At 46.4% G+C, this 16122-nt stretch overlaps 1 protein-coding gene and 1 long non-coding RNA gene across 8 annotated transcripts in view; one reads left to right on the top strand and one right to left on the bottom strand.

Moving 5' to 3' along the window:
* Nucleotides 1–10226, bottom strand: part of LMBR1 (limb development membrane protein 1) — a 211306-nt gene extending 201080 nt beyond the window's left edge. The window contains exon 1 of one of the 3 annotated variants that reach the window (XM_050785718.1): nucleotides 9947–10226. In XM_050785718.1, the coding sequence (XP_050641675.1) occupies nucleotides 9947–10012 (66 nt within the window). In that variant the 5' untranslated portion in view covers nucleotides 10013–10226. The remainder of the gene's footprint in view (nucleotides 1–9946) is intronic. The other 2 variants (XM_050785721.1, XM_050785719.1) reach the window with 2 other exon arrangements.
* Nucleotides 10227–10325: 99 nt separating this feature from the next.
* LOC126951547 (uncharacterized) overlaps nucleotides 10326–16122 on the top strand; it is a 38829-nt gene continuing 33032 nt past the window's right edge. For 2 of the 5 annotated variants that reach the window (XR_007724507.1, XR_007724509.1), the window contains exons 1-2: nucleotides 10326–10662; nucleotides 12437–12517. This is a non-coding gene — a long non-coding RNA (uncharacterized LOC126951547). Of the gene's footprint in view, nucleotides 10663–12436; nucleotides 13548–16122 lie in introns of those variants that run through there. The other 3 variants (XR_007724508.1, XR_007724510.1, XR_007724506.1) reach the window with 2 other exon arrangements.

The raw sequence follows: 16122 nt of genomic DNA, 5'->3' as shown, positions 1-16122 counted from the left end.
AAGCCTGTAATCCCAGCACTTTGGGAGGCCGAGACGGGTGGATCACAAGGTCAGGAGATCAAGACCATCCTGGCTAACCCGGTGAAAACCCCGTCTCTACTAAAAAATACAAAAAACTAGCCGGGCGAGGTGGCGGGCGCCTGTAATCCCAGCTACTCGGAGGGAGGCTGAGGCAGGAGAATGGCGTAAACCCGGGAGGCGGAGCTTGCAGTGAGCTGAGATCCGGCCACAGCACTCCAGCCTGGGCGACAGTGCGAGACTCTGACTCAAAAAAAAAAAACAAAAAAAAAAAACTTTTTGTTAAGAGGGTAGATCTCACATTAGGTATTCTTACTGCAATAAAATCAAGTTTTAAAAAAGGAGGACAGGGCCAGGCACGGTGGCTCACGCCTGTAATCACAGCACTTTGGGAAGCCGAGGCGGGTAGACCACCTGAGGTCAGGAGTTCGAGACCACCCTGGACGACAGGTGAAACCTGTCTCTACTAAAAATACAAAAATTAGCCAGGTGTAGTGGTACACACCTGTAATCCATGCAACTTGGGAGGCTGAGGCAGGAGAGTCGCCTGAACTCAGGAGGCGGAGGCTGCAGTGAGTCAAGATTACGTCACTGGACTCCAGCCTGGGCAACAGAGCAAGACTCCATCTCAGGACCAAAAAAAAAAAGGAGGACAGTATAGGAAGACAGGAAAAATTATCTCAAATGTAATTAGAATGTCCCAGTTTCCTTTAACCTCAAGCATACAACTAGGGAGTGGTAAGATATACAGGGACAGCAGTGAAAGTCAAAGCCTCTTGATGAAAGAGTAGGAATCTCCTATGGCTGCTGTAACCAAATAACACAAACTTAGTGACTTAAAACAACACAAATTTACTGAGTTTCACTGGGCTAAAATCAAGGTGTGAGCAAGGTTGGTTCCTTCTGGAGACTCTAGGAAAGAATCCATCTCCTTGACATTTCTAGCTTCTGGAGGCCGCCCACACTCCTTGGCTCACGGTCCCTCCTCCTTCCTCAAAGGGCATCACTCCAACTCTGTCTCTGTCATCCTATCTCCTTCTGACTCTGACCCTCCTGCCTCTCCTACAAGGACCCTGGGATCAATAGAGCCCACCCAGATGATTCAGGATAACTCCCCTTTAAGGTACTCACATCTGCAAAATCCCTTTACCCCTGTAAAGTAACATACCACAGGTTCCAGGGGTTATCACATGGATTACCAACTTCAGGGGCCATTATGCGGCCCACCACAGAGGGGAAGCTGATTTAACCCAGTTTAGAAAAGCCAAATACAATGAAACCTTTATACCTCTATCCCATTCCTTCTTGCTCTTCTATGTTAGAAAATCACTTCAACGTATGTTGGCTATTGGATTTGTTTCTAATACACCATTCCACTAGAAGACTTTACAACCACGTGAGAAAAAGAAAAGCAGCCCCTGACATCTGGGAGCTGGCCTGGTGATATCACAGCTGGGTCTTGGTGTTGCTGTAAACTGGCAAGCAACTCAGAGCAAGGCCCACACCTCGGCCTTGATGACTGACTCTTCCGTAGAACATAAACAGTTTCAGAGAACATCAATATCAGACAAGACCATGATGGATAAAGACTAAACAAGACCACTCTGTAATCACTCCTGAACACAAGCAAAAAACATGAACATTGTCCAAATCACAAAAATGACCATCTCTCTATCCTGGCTAACAGGAATGACTGTTGCTTCTTTACCAGTTACAGCTTTAGCTTTATTCCAGTCTTCTCTCCTTCTAGAAAAGATTTCTTTTTTTTTTTTTTTTTTTTTGAGACGGAGTCATGCTCTGTCGCCCAGGCTGGAGTGCAGTGGCCGGATCTCAGCTCACTGCAAGCTCCGCCTCCCGGGTACACGCCATTCTCCTGCCTCAGCCTCCCAAGTAGCTGGGACTACAGGCGCCCGCCACTTCGCCCGGCTAGTTTTTTGTATTTTTTAGTAGAGACGGGGTTTCACCGTGTTAGCCAGGATGGTCTCGATCTCCTGACCTCATGATCCGCCCGTCTCGGCCTCCCAAAGTGCTGGGATTACAGGCTTGAGCCACCGCGCCCGGCCTAGAAAAGATTTCTTAAGCCATCCAATTACAGAATTATTCCAGCTTCCTAACAGCATCCCATATAGATCAAAGCCTCACTTCCTTAAACCCTTCCCAAACTACCTAGTAGAAGCCCAAATCCCACTTGAAAAGTTACTTGAACACCCCACAGTTCCCCACGGAACTCACTGCAATATGCAATAAGCCCAATTTGTCCAACTACAGGTGTGCTCTTGGTAGTCTTTGGCTGGAGGGCAATGACAAAGGTCAGAAAAGACTACAGACTCCAAGATAACTGTATTCTGAACTTACATACCAGATTGGTGACTGGTTCCCATCTTCTGCCCAACCACTATCCTCAAGTGGGAAGGACTAAAGTTTTTGATCCGCTGCACAAAGGGTAAGCCACAGAGTTGAGGGCAAGACATTGGCAGAAAACAGCAGGTAAACTCACCTAGAGAAGCAGCAGGTGAAGGATAATTCCTTCTATCCCCATTATCTCCCACCTCTCATTTGGCCTAAAAGAAGTCAACTAAACGGGAAGGTTCGAAAATCTCTGTTGTAAAAGTCCCAGTCTGGTCAGGCACGGTGGCTCAGGCCTGTAATCCCAGCACTTTGGGAGGCTGAGGTGGGGGCGGATCACCTGAGGTCAGGAGTTCGAGAGCAGCTTGGCCAACATGGCAAAACCCCAAATCTATTAAAAATACAAAAATTAGCCAGGCATGGTGGTGGGCGCCTGTAATCCCAGCTACTTGGGAGGCTGAGGCAGGAGAATCACTGGAACGTGGGAGGCGGAGGATGCAGTGAGCTGGGATCGTTCCACTGCATTCCAGCCTGGGTGACAGAGCGAGACTCCATGGAAAAAAAAAAAAAAAAAGTCCCAGTCAACCCCAGACTTGGTTCCAAAAATATTATAGCCAAGAGGGGAGCTTAAGCCATACCCAGGATAAGGAAGAATTCAGATTGCACAGCCAGGCTGGGCATGGTGGCTCACACCTCTAATTCCAGCACTTTGGGAAGCTGGGGCAGAAGGATTATTTGAGGCCGGGAGAGTTCAAGACCAGCCTGGGTAACATGGAAAGAACCTGTCCATACAAAAATGGCCAGGCGCATTGACTCACACCTGTAATCCCAGCATTTTGGGAGGCCAAGGCAGGAGGAACACTTGAGGTCAGAAGTTCGAGACCAGCTTGGCCAACATGGTGAAATCCCGTCGCTACTAAAAATTCAAAAACATTAGCCAGGCATGGTGGCAGGCGCCTGTAATCCCAGTGGGAGGCTGAGGCAGGAGAATCACTTGACCCAGGAGGCAGAGGTTACAGTGAGCCTAGATCATGCCCCTGCACTCCGTCCGGCCTAGATGACAGAGTAAGACTCCACATCATAAATAAATAAATAAATAAATAAATAAATAAAATTAGCCAGGTGTGGTGGTGGGCACCTGTAATCCCAGCTACTCAAGAGGCTGAGGCACAAGAATTGCTTGAACCCAGGAGACAGTGGTTGCAGTGAGCTGAGATCGTGCCACTGCACTCCAGCCTGGGTGACAGAGTGAAACTCTGTCCCAAAAAAAAAAAAAAAAGACTTGCAGTGACTCACCTGTAACCCCAATACTTTGGGAGGCTAAGGTGGGTGAATAACTTGAGCCCAGGAGTTCAAGACCAGCCTAGGTAACATGGTGAAACCTCATCTCTACAAAAAATACAAAAATCAGCCAGGTATGGTTGTATGTGCCTGTAGTCCCAGCTACTTGGAAGGCTCAAGTAGGAAGATCTCTTGAGCCTGGGAGGTAGAGGCTGCAGTGAGCCGTGTTTGTGCCACAGCATTCCAGCCTGAGTGAAGGAACGACACTCTGCCTCAAAAATAATTTTGAAGAGAGTCACAGCCTACAAGGTGGCAATCCTGATGGCTAAGAAGCATCCTCCCGCAGAGCACAGAAACAGACACTTCAAGGGAAGATAGAACAGGGATTTCTGCTGAACGGGTTGGCCAAGTTTATATATTTAACAGGTTATAGGAGGAGCTATGAATATTCACAAAGTGGGGGAGGTCATGCACATGCAGGCTGAATAAACATGTATGTTACATACTTATCCGCATTCACTTGTGGGTGGAGACTTAACATCTAAACGCATTACAATGAGGCCCTGTAGTCAGATGGCGAAGCAGGGACATGAAGGCACTCAAGTGCACAGCCTCTGTAAACTGGCCAGAACCAGTTCATGCTCAGTGCTCTTATCAGGACAAAGTTACTGAAATCAGTCTCTTATCCAATCAAAGCTGTAGTTATAGCTTGTGGAACAGGGGAGTGAGGGTCAGTTAGTCAGGGTCTGGCAGTGAGTGAGCTGCAGTTATTAATATTGCTTATCTGGAGGCCAGTACTTGTTTAGCTGCTAGGAAAAAAGAAACACTTTGAGATAGTTAGAACCGAGTTTATTCTTTAAGGGGGGGCGCGGGGGGTGCTTTACTTAACCCTTGCTTGGCATGGCCCTACATCTTGTCCACCGTTTGGTATTTTATTGCCACAAAGAGTCTGTTCTCTCAGTCTTAAGATCTCTATTTTAACATTAATGCTGGTCAGTTGTTGTTTTTAAACCTCAAAAGGGAGTGGGTATAACAAGGCGTGTCAGATCTCCCATCACATTCTGGCTGGGAATTCAGTTTTTAAGGTTTCCTGGGGTCCTCTTAGCCAAGACAGGGTCTACTCAGAAGTCTTAGGATTTCATAGCTAGCTCTCAAAAGAAAGGAAATGAATCATTACTACCTGATATTAATAGCCAAAGTCAAATATGATCACTAAAGCAACTGACAAGAGATCTATGAGATATTCATAACACAGAAGACAAAATTATTACATGAGTATTTAAAAGTTAAACACTATATTGTACACAAAAATTAATTCAAAATGATCAAAGACCTAAACATAAGAGCTAAAACTATACAACTCTTAGAGGAAAACCTTCATGATGCCGGAGCTGGTGATGAATTCTTGGATGACACAAAAAAACACATGCAACAAATGAAAAAATAGATAAATTAGACTACAAAATTAAAAACTTTTGTGCATCAAAGGACACTATCAATAGAGTAAAAAGGCAACCCTACAGAATGGGAGAGAAGTGTTTGCAAATCACATGCCTGATAAAGGGTTAATATTCAGAATATATAAACAACTCCTAGAACTCAACAACAAAAATCAAGCAACGCAATTCAAAAACAGGCAAAGAACAGATATTTCTCCAAAGAAGATGTACATATAGTCAATAAGCACATGAAACAATCCTGAACTTCACTATTAGGGAAATGCAGATCGAAACCACCATAAGATACCATTTCACATCCATTTTTAAAAAAAAGAAGAAAAACAGAAAACAACATGTGTTGGTGAAGATGTGGAAGAACCGGAAATCCTGGCTGCTTGCCAGAGGGAATATAAATTGGTAAAGCCTCTGTGGAAAATGGTATGGCAGTTCCTCAAAAAATTAAACATAGAATTATCATATAATCCAGCAATTTTACTTCTGAATTGAAAACAGGGACTCTAATAGATATTTCCACACCCATGATCACAGCAGCATTATTTACAATAGCCAAAAATGGAAACAACTCAGGTCAATTGATGATTGAATGGATAAGCAAAATACGGTATACACAAAAAGAAAATATATTCAGTCTTAACAAATTCTGGGCCAGGTGCGTTGGCCTGTAATCCCAGCACTTTGGGAGGCCAGGAATTTGAGACTAGCCTGGGCAACATAACAAAACCCCATCTCTACAAAAAACACAAAAATGAGGCCAGGCGCAGTGGCTTACATCTGTAATTCCAGCACTTTGGGAGGCTGAGGCGGGTGGATCACCTGAGGTCAGGAGTTCGAGACCAGCCTGGCCAACATGGTGAAACCCCATCTCTACTAACAATACAAAAATTAGCCAAGCATGGTAGCGCACGCCTGTAATCCCAGCTACTCGGGAGGCTGAAGCAGGAGAATTGCTTGAACCAGGGAGGGAGAGGTTGCAATGAGCTGAGATCACGCCATTGAACTCTAGCCTGGGCAACAAAGACTCTGTCTCAAAAAAAAAAAAAAAAGAAAAAGAAATTCTGACACATGCTACAACACAGGTGAACCCTGAAGGCATTATGCTAAGTGAAATAAGCCAGACAGAAAAGGACAAATATTTTGTGGTTCAACTTGGAACAGTCAGATTCATATAGGCAGAACCAGCAGCTGGAGACAGTGGGGAATGGAGAGTTACTGTTTCATGGGTATCAAGTTTCAGGTGATGAAAAAGTTCTGGAAATGGATAGTGGTGGTGGTTGCACAACAATGTGAATGTATTTAATGCCACTGAACTGTATATTTAGATATGGTAAATTGCATGTTTTATATATATATCTTATCATGATTAAAAAGTTAAGCAATTATAGCATTATGTAGCAAAATCAGAAACAATTGAATAATTTCAAAAATTGGCAACAGGTCTTACAGAAAAAGCAAGTATTTGCATTCACTCTAAATATAAATCATTTGAGAAAGAAATGCCAAAGACTGGGAACCCTGAGCCTGGTCACTGTCTATGCTGGTTCTGTAGAAGATGGAGTAGACTCAACTAGCCAGGGGTGCTGGATTGAGGGAAACAGGGGCGAGGAGAGTCAGAACTAAAGAACTCTGTAATCAGTACCAAAACCGAGTTGTTTTCAGGGGAGTAGACAAAGCTCTGGACTGTTTTAACATGTGTCCCTTTCTCAACCGAAATTCTAGAATATCTAATTAATTAAAACTAAAGCCAAAGAGCAGGAGGATCACTTGAGCCCAGGAGACAGATCTGGTCAACACGGGGAGACCTCACCTCTACAAAAATTTAAAAGATTAGCTGGGTCTGCTAGTGCACACCTGTATGATTCACGCCTGTAGTCCCAGCTACTTGGGAAGCTGAGGTGGGAGGATCGCCTGAGCCTGGGAAGTCAAGGCTGCAGTGAGCCATGATTGCGCCACTGCACTACAGCCTGGGCAAGAGAGTGAGACCCTGTCTCAAATTTAAAAATAATAATAAAACTAAAGACAAATAGACCAATAAAACAGCATAAAGTCTAAAATTAAATCTTATGAATATTCAGTTACCTATCTGTGACAAAAGTCATAAATAGTGCTGGAGCAACTGGACATTCCTGTGGGAGAAAAAAGTATGACTCCTACCTTGCACCAGACACAAAAAATAAATTCTAGATAGACTGCAAATTTAAATGAGAATAATTCAATAAAGCATTTCGAGGAAAGAACAAGAGAACGTCAGTCTTAGAGTAAACAGCGATTTCTTAACCGGGACATAAAAAGTACTCAAAAAATTTTAATAAATTGAACTATATTAAAATTAATAATTTCTGTCGATCAGAAGATACCATTAAGAGTGAAAGGCATCCACAGAGTGGGAAAGAAATATGTGCTGTATATATATATATATCTGACAAAGAAATCTTATCCATTTGTATTACAATATAATACAAGTTATACTGTAAAGACCTTGCAAATCAATATTAAAAAGATAAACTTAATTTTTAAATGGGGAAAAAAATTTGACCCTTCACAAAAGATTTCCAAATGGCTAATAAACAAACAGGTGCTTAAATTCATTAGTTATCAGGAAAATGCAAATTAAAATTATTCATATGATGAACACTATAAACACACTTGCTAGAATGACTAAAATTAAAAAGGACAGCAAATATCAAGTGTTGGTAAAGATGAGAAACAACCACACCTCTGAGGCTCTCAGCACTGGCGGAAGTGTACACTGGTACAACCACTTCCGAAAATTGTTTAAAAGCATCTACTAAAGATGAACAAATGCACACTCTTTAACCTAGGGTTTCCATTTCTAGGGCTATACCCAACAGAAATGCACAAACATGTCCACCAAAAGCTATGTACAAAAATATTCATAGCCAGCCGGGTGTGGTGGCTCACACCTGTAATCCAAGCACTTTGGGAGGCCAACGTAGGTGGATCACCTGAGATCAGGAGTTCAAGGCCAGCCTGACCAACATGGCGAAACCCCGTCTCTAATAAAAACAGAAAAATTAGCTGGGTGTGGTGGCATGCACCTGTAATCCCAGCCACTCGGGAGGCTGAGGTAGGAGAATCACTTGAACCCAAAGGCAGAGGTTGCAGTGAGCCAAGATTGTGCCACTGCACTCCAGCCTGGGAGACAGAACGAGACTCCACCTCAAAACAAACAAATAAACAAATATATATATATATATGTATATGTGTGTATATATATATTCATAGCCAAGACCTAGAAACTACTGAAGTGCCCGTCAACAGTAAAATGAAAAATGAATGAAATGAAATGAACAGAAAAATGAAAAATAAATTGTGCTATAGTCACACAACTACGGCACTGAGAATGAATTATAACCACATACAAAATGGAGAAGAAACACTGTAGAAGAAACTTCTTCACAAACACTGTAGAAGAAACTGGACACAAAAGAGTGTATAACGTAAGATTCTATTTACATAAAGTTCAAAACTAAGCAAAAACTAATCTATGATATTAGAAGCCAGGGCAGTGTTTACCCTTGGTGGAGGAGAAAGTAACTGGAAGGGGGAAAGGAATCAGTCTCCGGGATGATAGTAAAATTCTGTTTCTTTTTTTCTTTATTTATAATGGTAGAGATGGGGATTCACTATGTTGCCCAGGCTGACCGGTCTCAAACTCCTGGTGGATTCAGGAGTACACAGGTGTGTTTAGTATGAAATGATCTGAAGAGTACATGTATGACTTCACGAATTTATCTGTGTATTTTAGCTTCAATTTAAAAAATTACAAATAAATTTGTACCAAATTCCACGAACTCAAATTCCACCAGCTCAGACTTCACATGTCCTCTTTATTCAAAGTATGACTTCCAAAGTGATTCTCAATTTTCAAGATCAGTAAGTACACAAATTAGACAATTCTTCACCTCGAACCAAGAGTGACTGAATCGTAGACAACTTAGGAGAGGGGTAAATACAAATATACAAAATTGATATATTTTACAACCGTTATGAAAACACAGAGAAACCCAATTATAATACATTCTAGAGCATCACGAAAAGATAAAAACATCAAAGTAGACTTTCCAAGGTCAAGTGCGCTTCCTGACCCCTGCCAACAGCACACATAGAAACATGGGCCAAAAAAGAAGCTGCTTCCCTAAGAAGTTGCTTCCAGAACAAAATGGACTTTTGCTGAGGTTCTCACTCCCATAAATAACCAATATTCTCACCCCAAAAGGGAAGGTTTCGAACTCAATCCACGTGGGGGCTGGGGGAGATGAAAGAGGGATGGAAACGTGAGGCGCCGGGAGAGCAGGAGGTGTTGACTGGGACAAGGTAACCGGCCGGGTCCAAACGCGAGAGGCGGGCGGGCTCCGTGCAGCCTGGTCCTTCCAGGACCTACCGGGCCCACCCAGGCTCTCCGGGACGCCTGCGCATCCACCTGCCTACCTGGCCGGGCGGCGGAGCGCGGGGGCGCGCACCGGCCGGGCCGCCGTCCACACCCCGAGGCGCGAGCCGCACATCCCCCCAGAGAGGAAGCCTCCGGGGTCCCGGAGCGCGGCGCGTACCGCAGCCCTCCCGGCGGAAAGGGAAGGGCAAGACCGGGGCCGCGGGGCAGGGGCGGGGTCCGGGCTGGAAAGAGGGAGCGGGAGGGGGCAGGGGAGGCAGGAGCGGAGCGGGGGGCAGGCAGAGGGAGGGGAGGGAAGGGGTGGGGAGGGAGAGCGGCAGAGGCCGGGGCGGGAGGCGCGGGGCGCAGGCCCGGAGGTGAGGGGCCCGGGGGCAGGGACAGGGGGCCCGGGCAGGCGCGCGGGGCTGTCAGGGCTGCCTCGGTCCCCACGCACCGTGGACTCCCGCACTTGGCTGTGGAAGTGCTGCTCCCGCGCCGACACCTCGTCCTGCCCTTCCATCCTCCTTCATGCCCGCCGCCGCGCCGCCCGCGTCCGCGTGCTCCGCCGCACCATCGCCCGCCTGCCGCAGGGGCTCGGACGGCCGCGCCGGGGACCGGGACCGGCACGGGCCCGCGAGCCGCGGTTGGAACAGGTACCGAGACCACTATACCCGCCGCCGCCTCAGCAGCCTCAGGCAAGCTGCTCTGGCTGAGGGAGGGCGGGCGCCGCGCAGCCGGGGGCGGGGCGGGGGCGGGGCGGGGAGGGGAGGGGGCGGTGCATGTACACGTCAGACGAAAGGCGCCGATACGTCAGAGAAGCGCGCCCCGCGGTCTTCCGGGCCGCTGGGCCGGGAGGTGCCGAGGGGGCGGCGTCAAGCCGCGCCCTCAGGAGCTACCCCGGTTAGGGAGGTGCTGTCCTGGCGTCGGGTGGGGACGGGGAGCGCGTCGAGGGTGCTGCGACTTCTGCCCACCTGGCCCGGCCTCAGTCTCTGAGTTCCTGTTCCTCACAGGAGCTAATTATTTATGACAGCTGCAAGGTGCCCCTCCCCCAGTTACTCAGTGCTTGGCACTCAGCACCCCTTAACTCAGCACTCAGTACCGCACTCAGCCTCTGAGGACCTGGGCAGAGGGAAGCAGGGAGTCTCCTGCGGAAACTCTTGCTCTGCCAAAGTAGGTTGAAAGGTCGGAAATCGGTGGTTTTGGGCCGGGCTTTGGGCGGCAACCCAGCTTCTCTGGGCCTGATAAGGGTCTTGGGCTGTCCCACCTGGAAAACTCAGATAACCGAGCTGGCGAGGCCCTTGTCAAGTCCTTCCGGTAGCTCGGTCACTAGGGTGAGTTTTATGACCCTCAGTGGACCCTAAACAGCACGTAATATATGTATTTGTCACCGCCAAATATATCAAACACAATGATTCACACTCCATTCCCCATTATCTTTCTTTTTGCTATGACATTTGAATTTAAGGGAATGTTTATAATTTTACCTTGGGATTTATTTGGCTACGAGGAAGTCATTTAAATTGCTAGTGGCTGTGATTTTTGTTTTTGGCATCTTTGAGAATTCTTAGGAAGTGTGAAAATCTACAAATTGTTTTCAAATCTCATTTAGATTTTTTTTTTTTTTTTTTTTTTTTTTTTTTTTTTTTTTTTTTTGAGACGGAGTTTCACTCTTGTCGCCCAGGTTGGAGTGCAATGGCGATCTCGGCTCACTGCAATGTCCGTCTTCTGGGTTCAACTGATTCTCCTACCTCAGCCTCCTGAGTAGCTGGGATTACAGGCGCCCATCACCACGCCCGGCTAATTTTTGTATTTTTAGTAGAGACAGGGTTTCACCACGTTGGCCTAGCTGGTCTGGAACTACTGACCGCAGGTGATCCACCCACCTCGTCCTTCCAAAGTACTGGGATTACAGGCGTAAGCCACCGTGCCTGGCCGTTATTTAGATTTTTATGAATCTAAATTTAACAGTTAATGAAGTTGGTGCAAAGTTTTTCAAAGACAAATATATGGTAATTTAAATGTTGCCGTTTCTCTTCACAATTTTGAGTTAAAATTTTTTCACAACTCAAACTTGCTATGGTGCTTGGCGAAGTTGGAGGCCCCGACACATTGTTTCTATGAGTTCACTATAGCTGAACATTGTGGTGGTGGGAAAACTTAGAGAACCTGAGGCTTGTTCTCAGCATGTGCCCTGCTGCCACAGGCTGATTGATCATAATCCAAGAACAACTGTCAACTGGTTGAATTCAATGTTCACCTTTATTTTTTAGAATGTTTTGGAGCCCTAAAAAACCTGGATAATTTCTGGGTTAATTCTGAAGGGCAAGCAGATTAGATTTTAAAGTGTACAGCATTTAAACACAGATTCCGGAAAGTGATGCATGCAATATTTGTCATCTTTTTAATGCAACACTCCAACCATGTAGACCTTTCGATTTTCTTTTATGCAGTCATCCCTAGAGGCTTACGCACCACTGATACTTGTAACACTTAACCCAGGGTAGCAGACTTCAACAATGGGCCATGTACTCACCACTCCCTATACGCTCACCCTCTGCCATCTAGCTTTGTCCTTCCTCCCAGCAAGAAATGGACTCTGCTTTCCAGCCCTGGAATCAGCCTGGCTGGGTGACCTGCTCTGGCCAGTGGGACATTAGAAAATATGAAACTATAGGAAAGTGCTTGTGCGTTAGGACTTGCCCTTTCTTACGGACTCTAGGGACCCTCAATGGCCACTGGCCACTGCATCATAAGCCCCAGCCCAGCTGACGATAGGTGACCTGGTCACCTCCATCAGCCCAGCCAACACCCTCTTTTCCACATCCCTAAACGCTGTTGTATAAGACCACATGGGCCATTGTAACGGCTTTGGCTTTTTTTCTGGGAGAGGTCAGGAGCTACTGTGAGTTACTGACAGGTGCTATGTGATCTGACTGTTGCTCAGGGCCTGGACAGCGAATGAGGAAGACTTACTGCAGAAATTCAGAGCCTAGCAACCTGGACCAGGGTGGAGGCAGCAGACGAGGTGAGAGGTAATCAGATTCTGAATGCATTTTGAAAGGAGGATTTCTTATCACATGGGGGATGTGGTCAGAAAAAGAGAAAGACAGAGAGCTCCGAGTCTTCTGGCCTTAGCAGCCAGAAGGACAGTTGCATCACCAAAGAGGGGGAAGGCTGCAGTTAGAACAAGTTTTGGAGAAAAGACACAGAGTTCGGGCCGGGCGCGGTGGCTCAAGCCTGTAATCCCAGCACTTTGGGAGGCCGAGACGGGCGGATCACGAGGTCAGGAGATCGAGACCATCCTGGCTAACACGGTGAAACCCCGTCTCTACTAAAAAATACAAAAAAAAAACTAGCCGGGCGAGGTGGCGGCGCCTGTAGTCCCAGCTACTCGGGAGGCTGAGGCAGGAGAATGGCGGGAACCCGGGAGGCAGAGCTTGCAGTGAGCTGAGACCCGGCCACAGCACTCCAGCCTGGGCGACAGAGCGAGACTCCGTCTCAAAAAAAAAAAAAAAAAAAAAAAAAGACACAGAGTTCTTAAAATGTGATGATGACACCTTCTGGCCACCAAAATATGCTGTGTGTATATGAAGTTTCATCTCATATCAGAATATGGCTGGCAATAAACATTTAAAAATATGTTTCATCTCATCAATACCCAGGACATGCAAACTGAAACCTAAATGAAGTAGCTTTTCACTTTCATTGGGTGGGCAAAATTTTTTTAATTTGACAATATTGAATGTCACAAGAATGTGGAACAGTAGAAATTCTATACCACTGGAGGTAGTGTGAAACAATGTAACATCTCAGTAAATAATTGAGCATTATCCGGTAAAGCCGAAGATAAGCAATGAGCAGCTGCACTCCTACCCATACATCCTAGAAAAGCTTGTGAGCATGTACACCAAGAGATGTGAACGAGAATCCCCACAGCTGCGCCACTCGAACCAGCAGAAGTCTACAAATAGCCCAGCTGTCTATCCACGGTAAAATGGATAACGAAACTGATATGTTCATGCGACAGAATGCGATTCTGAAAAATTAGTGAACAATAGCTGCAAGCAGCAATACAGATGCATCTCTAAAACAAAGTGTGGACGAAAAGAAAGTACCAGAAGAAGACACCCAGTGACTCCATTTAGGTAAAGTTCAAAACCACACAAAACTATATACTATTATATTATTCCATTCTCACACTGCTACAAAGATCCTACCCAAGACTGGGTAATTTATAAGCAAAGGAAGTTTAATATACTCACAGCTCCGCATGGCTGGGGAGGCCTCAGGAAACTGACAATCATGGCAGAAGGGGAAGCAGGCATGTTTTACATGGTGGCAGAGGAGGCGGGAGAGGGTGCAGGGGAAGTGAGGAAGTGGGGAAGAGGGGCAGGGAGGGGGGAAAAGAGGAGGGAAGAGGGGATGGAGGGAGGAAAAGAAGAGAAAGGGGGAGAAAGAGCGAGAAGGAGGAACTGTCAAACACTTATAAAACCATCAGACCTCATGAGAACTCAGCACCATGAGAACAGCATGGGGCAAACTACCCCCATGATCCAATCACCTCCCTTCCTCAACATGTGGGGATCACAGACCCCTTGCTTGGTGTTTAGGCTAACATGCTCCATTTAGCAAGGGGTTATGTTGCAGTAGAGAACCCACAGTTTAAGCTGTCAGGAAATGGTAAACCCTGCACACATGGTGACTACAATTGGAGATGAGATTTGGGTGGGCACACAGACCCAAACCATATCAACTATGTGGGCATACAACCATGCAGTAGAACTATAAAGAAAAGCCAAGGAATGATAAAACTCTAAGAGGGAGGTCAGAGAAGGGATTGGTGAGAGGCTTTCAAGGGCCACAAAGAGAATGATAATGCTCTATTTCTTAAACCAGAGTGGAGGAGGTCCACAACCCTATCTTGCATTGTTATTCTTTATACCTATGCATTATCTGTCATGCATAAACAGCATCTATTTAATATTTAATAAAGTAACTGTTTCAAGAAGCACAACTTCCTGGTAGCCTAAACCATGGCTTCTCTACCACAACTTAACCCCTCGTTAATGGAGCACGTTAGCCTAAACGCTAAGCAAGGAATCTGCAAACCAGGTTCCAGTTCTGTGGTAAATTGCTGTGTGACCTTCCAGGTCTCCATTCAATTAACAATGCCTGAGGTTCCTTCCAGCACTAATACTGTGTTTGTTGTCTTAAAAATTAACTTGGAAGGCCGGACGCAGTGGCTCACGCCTGTAATCCCAGCACTTTGGGAGGCCAAGGCGGGCGGATCGCGAGGTCAGGAGATCGAGACCATCCTGACTAACACCGTGAAACCCTGTCTCTACTAAAAAATACAAAAAATTAGCCAGGCGAGGTGGCGGATGCCTGTCATCCCAGCTATTCGGGAGGCTGAGGCAGGAGAATGGCGTGAACCCGGGAGGCGGACCTTGCAGTGAGCAGAGATCACACCACTGCACCGCAGCCTGGGCAACAGAGCAAGACTCCGTCTCAAAAAGAAAAAGAAAAATTAACTTGGAGCTTGGCGCAGTAGCTCACTAATGTAATCCCAGCACTTTGGGAGGTCAAGGTGGACAGATCACGAGGTCAAGAGATTGAAACCATCCTGGCCAACATGATGAGACCCCATCTCTACTAAAAATACAAAAATTAGCCTGGCATGGTGGCACACACCTGTAGTCCCAGCTACTGGGGAGGCTGAGGCAGGAGAATCGCTTGAACCTGGGAGGTGGAGGTTGCAGTGAGCTGAGATGGTGCTACTGCACTCCAGCCTGGCGACAGAGCAAGACTCCGTCAAAAAAAAAAAAATTGGAAACTTTCCATGCAAACCCACGTTTCTGTTGGCATTTGTGTGGGTTAGAGGGGAGGAGGCGATCATGAGCATCAGTTGCTTAGCGCCAAACCTGAGAGTCATCCTGAATTCCATACTTTCCCTAACAACGCACACCCCATCCATCAGCAAGTATTTTTTTATTCTACCACTAAAATATGTCTGGAATTCAGCCACTCTTCCACATCGCCTTTGCCACTCTCCTGTTCCAACCAGCCTCATGCCTCAGTGGCCTCTGGGCTGGTCTCCCTGCATCTACTCTTCCCAGACCCTCACCATCTTCTCCCTCCCATCATCCATCCCGAGTGATAAGCATGTAAATTAGTTGTGTTCCCCAACCTGAAGGCTTCCCATATCACTTACACTCAAACTCTGATCCCTAACCAAGACCTATGGTCCCTGACAGAGACCATAGGACCAGCCTCTGCCCACCTCTCCAACCTTGTCTTCTGCTGTGCCCCCCACTGCCTTTGTACTGTGCCCTCTGCCCAGGATGCTCTCCCTCCCTCTCCTTACGACGTAAAGGTTAATACTGTAGAGAGGGCATTTTCGACCCTGAGCTGAGGGAGCACCTGAACCCAGCCCAGCTATGCCGGCTCACTTCACCTTGCATTGTCTTCAAGACAGGACCCTAGAAGTTATTAACACATAGGGGCCAGGTGCGGTGGCTCACACCTGTAATCCCAGCACTTTGGGAGGCCGAGACAGGCAGATCATGAGGTCAGGAGATCGAGACCATCCTGGCTAACACAGTGAAACCCCGTCTCTACTAAAAATACAAA

Source organism: Macaca thibetana, chromosome 3 (assembly GCF_024542745.1).
Source record: "Macaca thibetana thibetana isolate TM-01 chromosome 3, ASM2454274v1, whole genome shotgun sequence".
Lineage (NCBI taxonomy): Eukaryota > Metazoa > Chordata > Mammalia > Primates > Cercopithecidae > Macaca > Macaca thibetana.
This window is presented reverse-complemented; position numbering and strand designations above follow the sequence as displayed.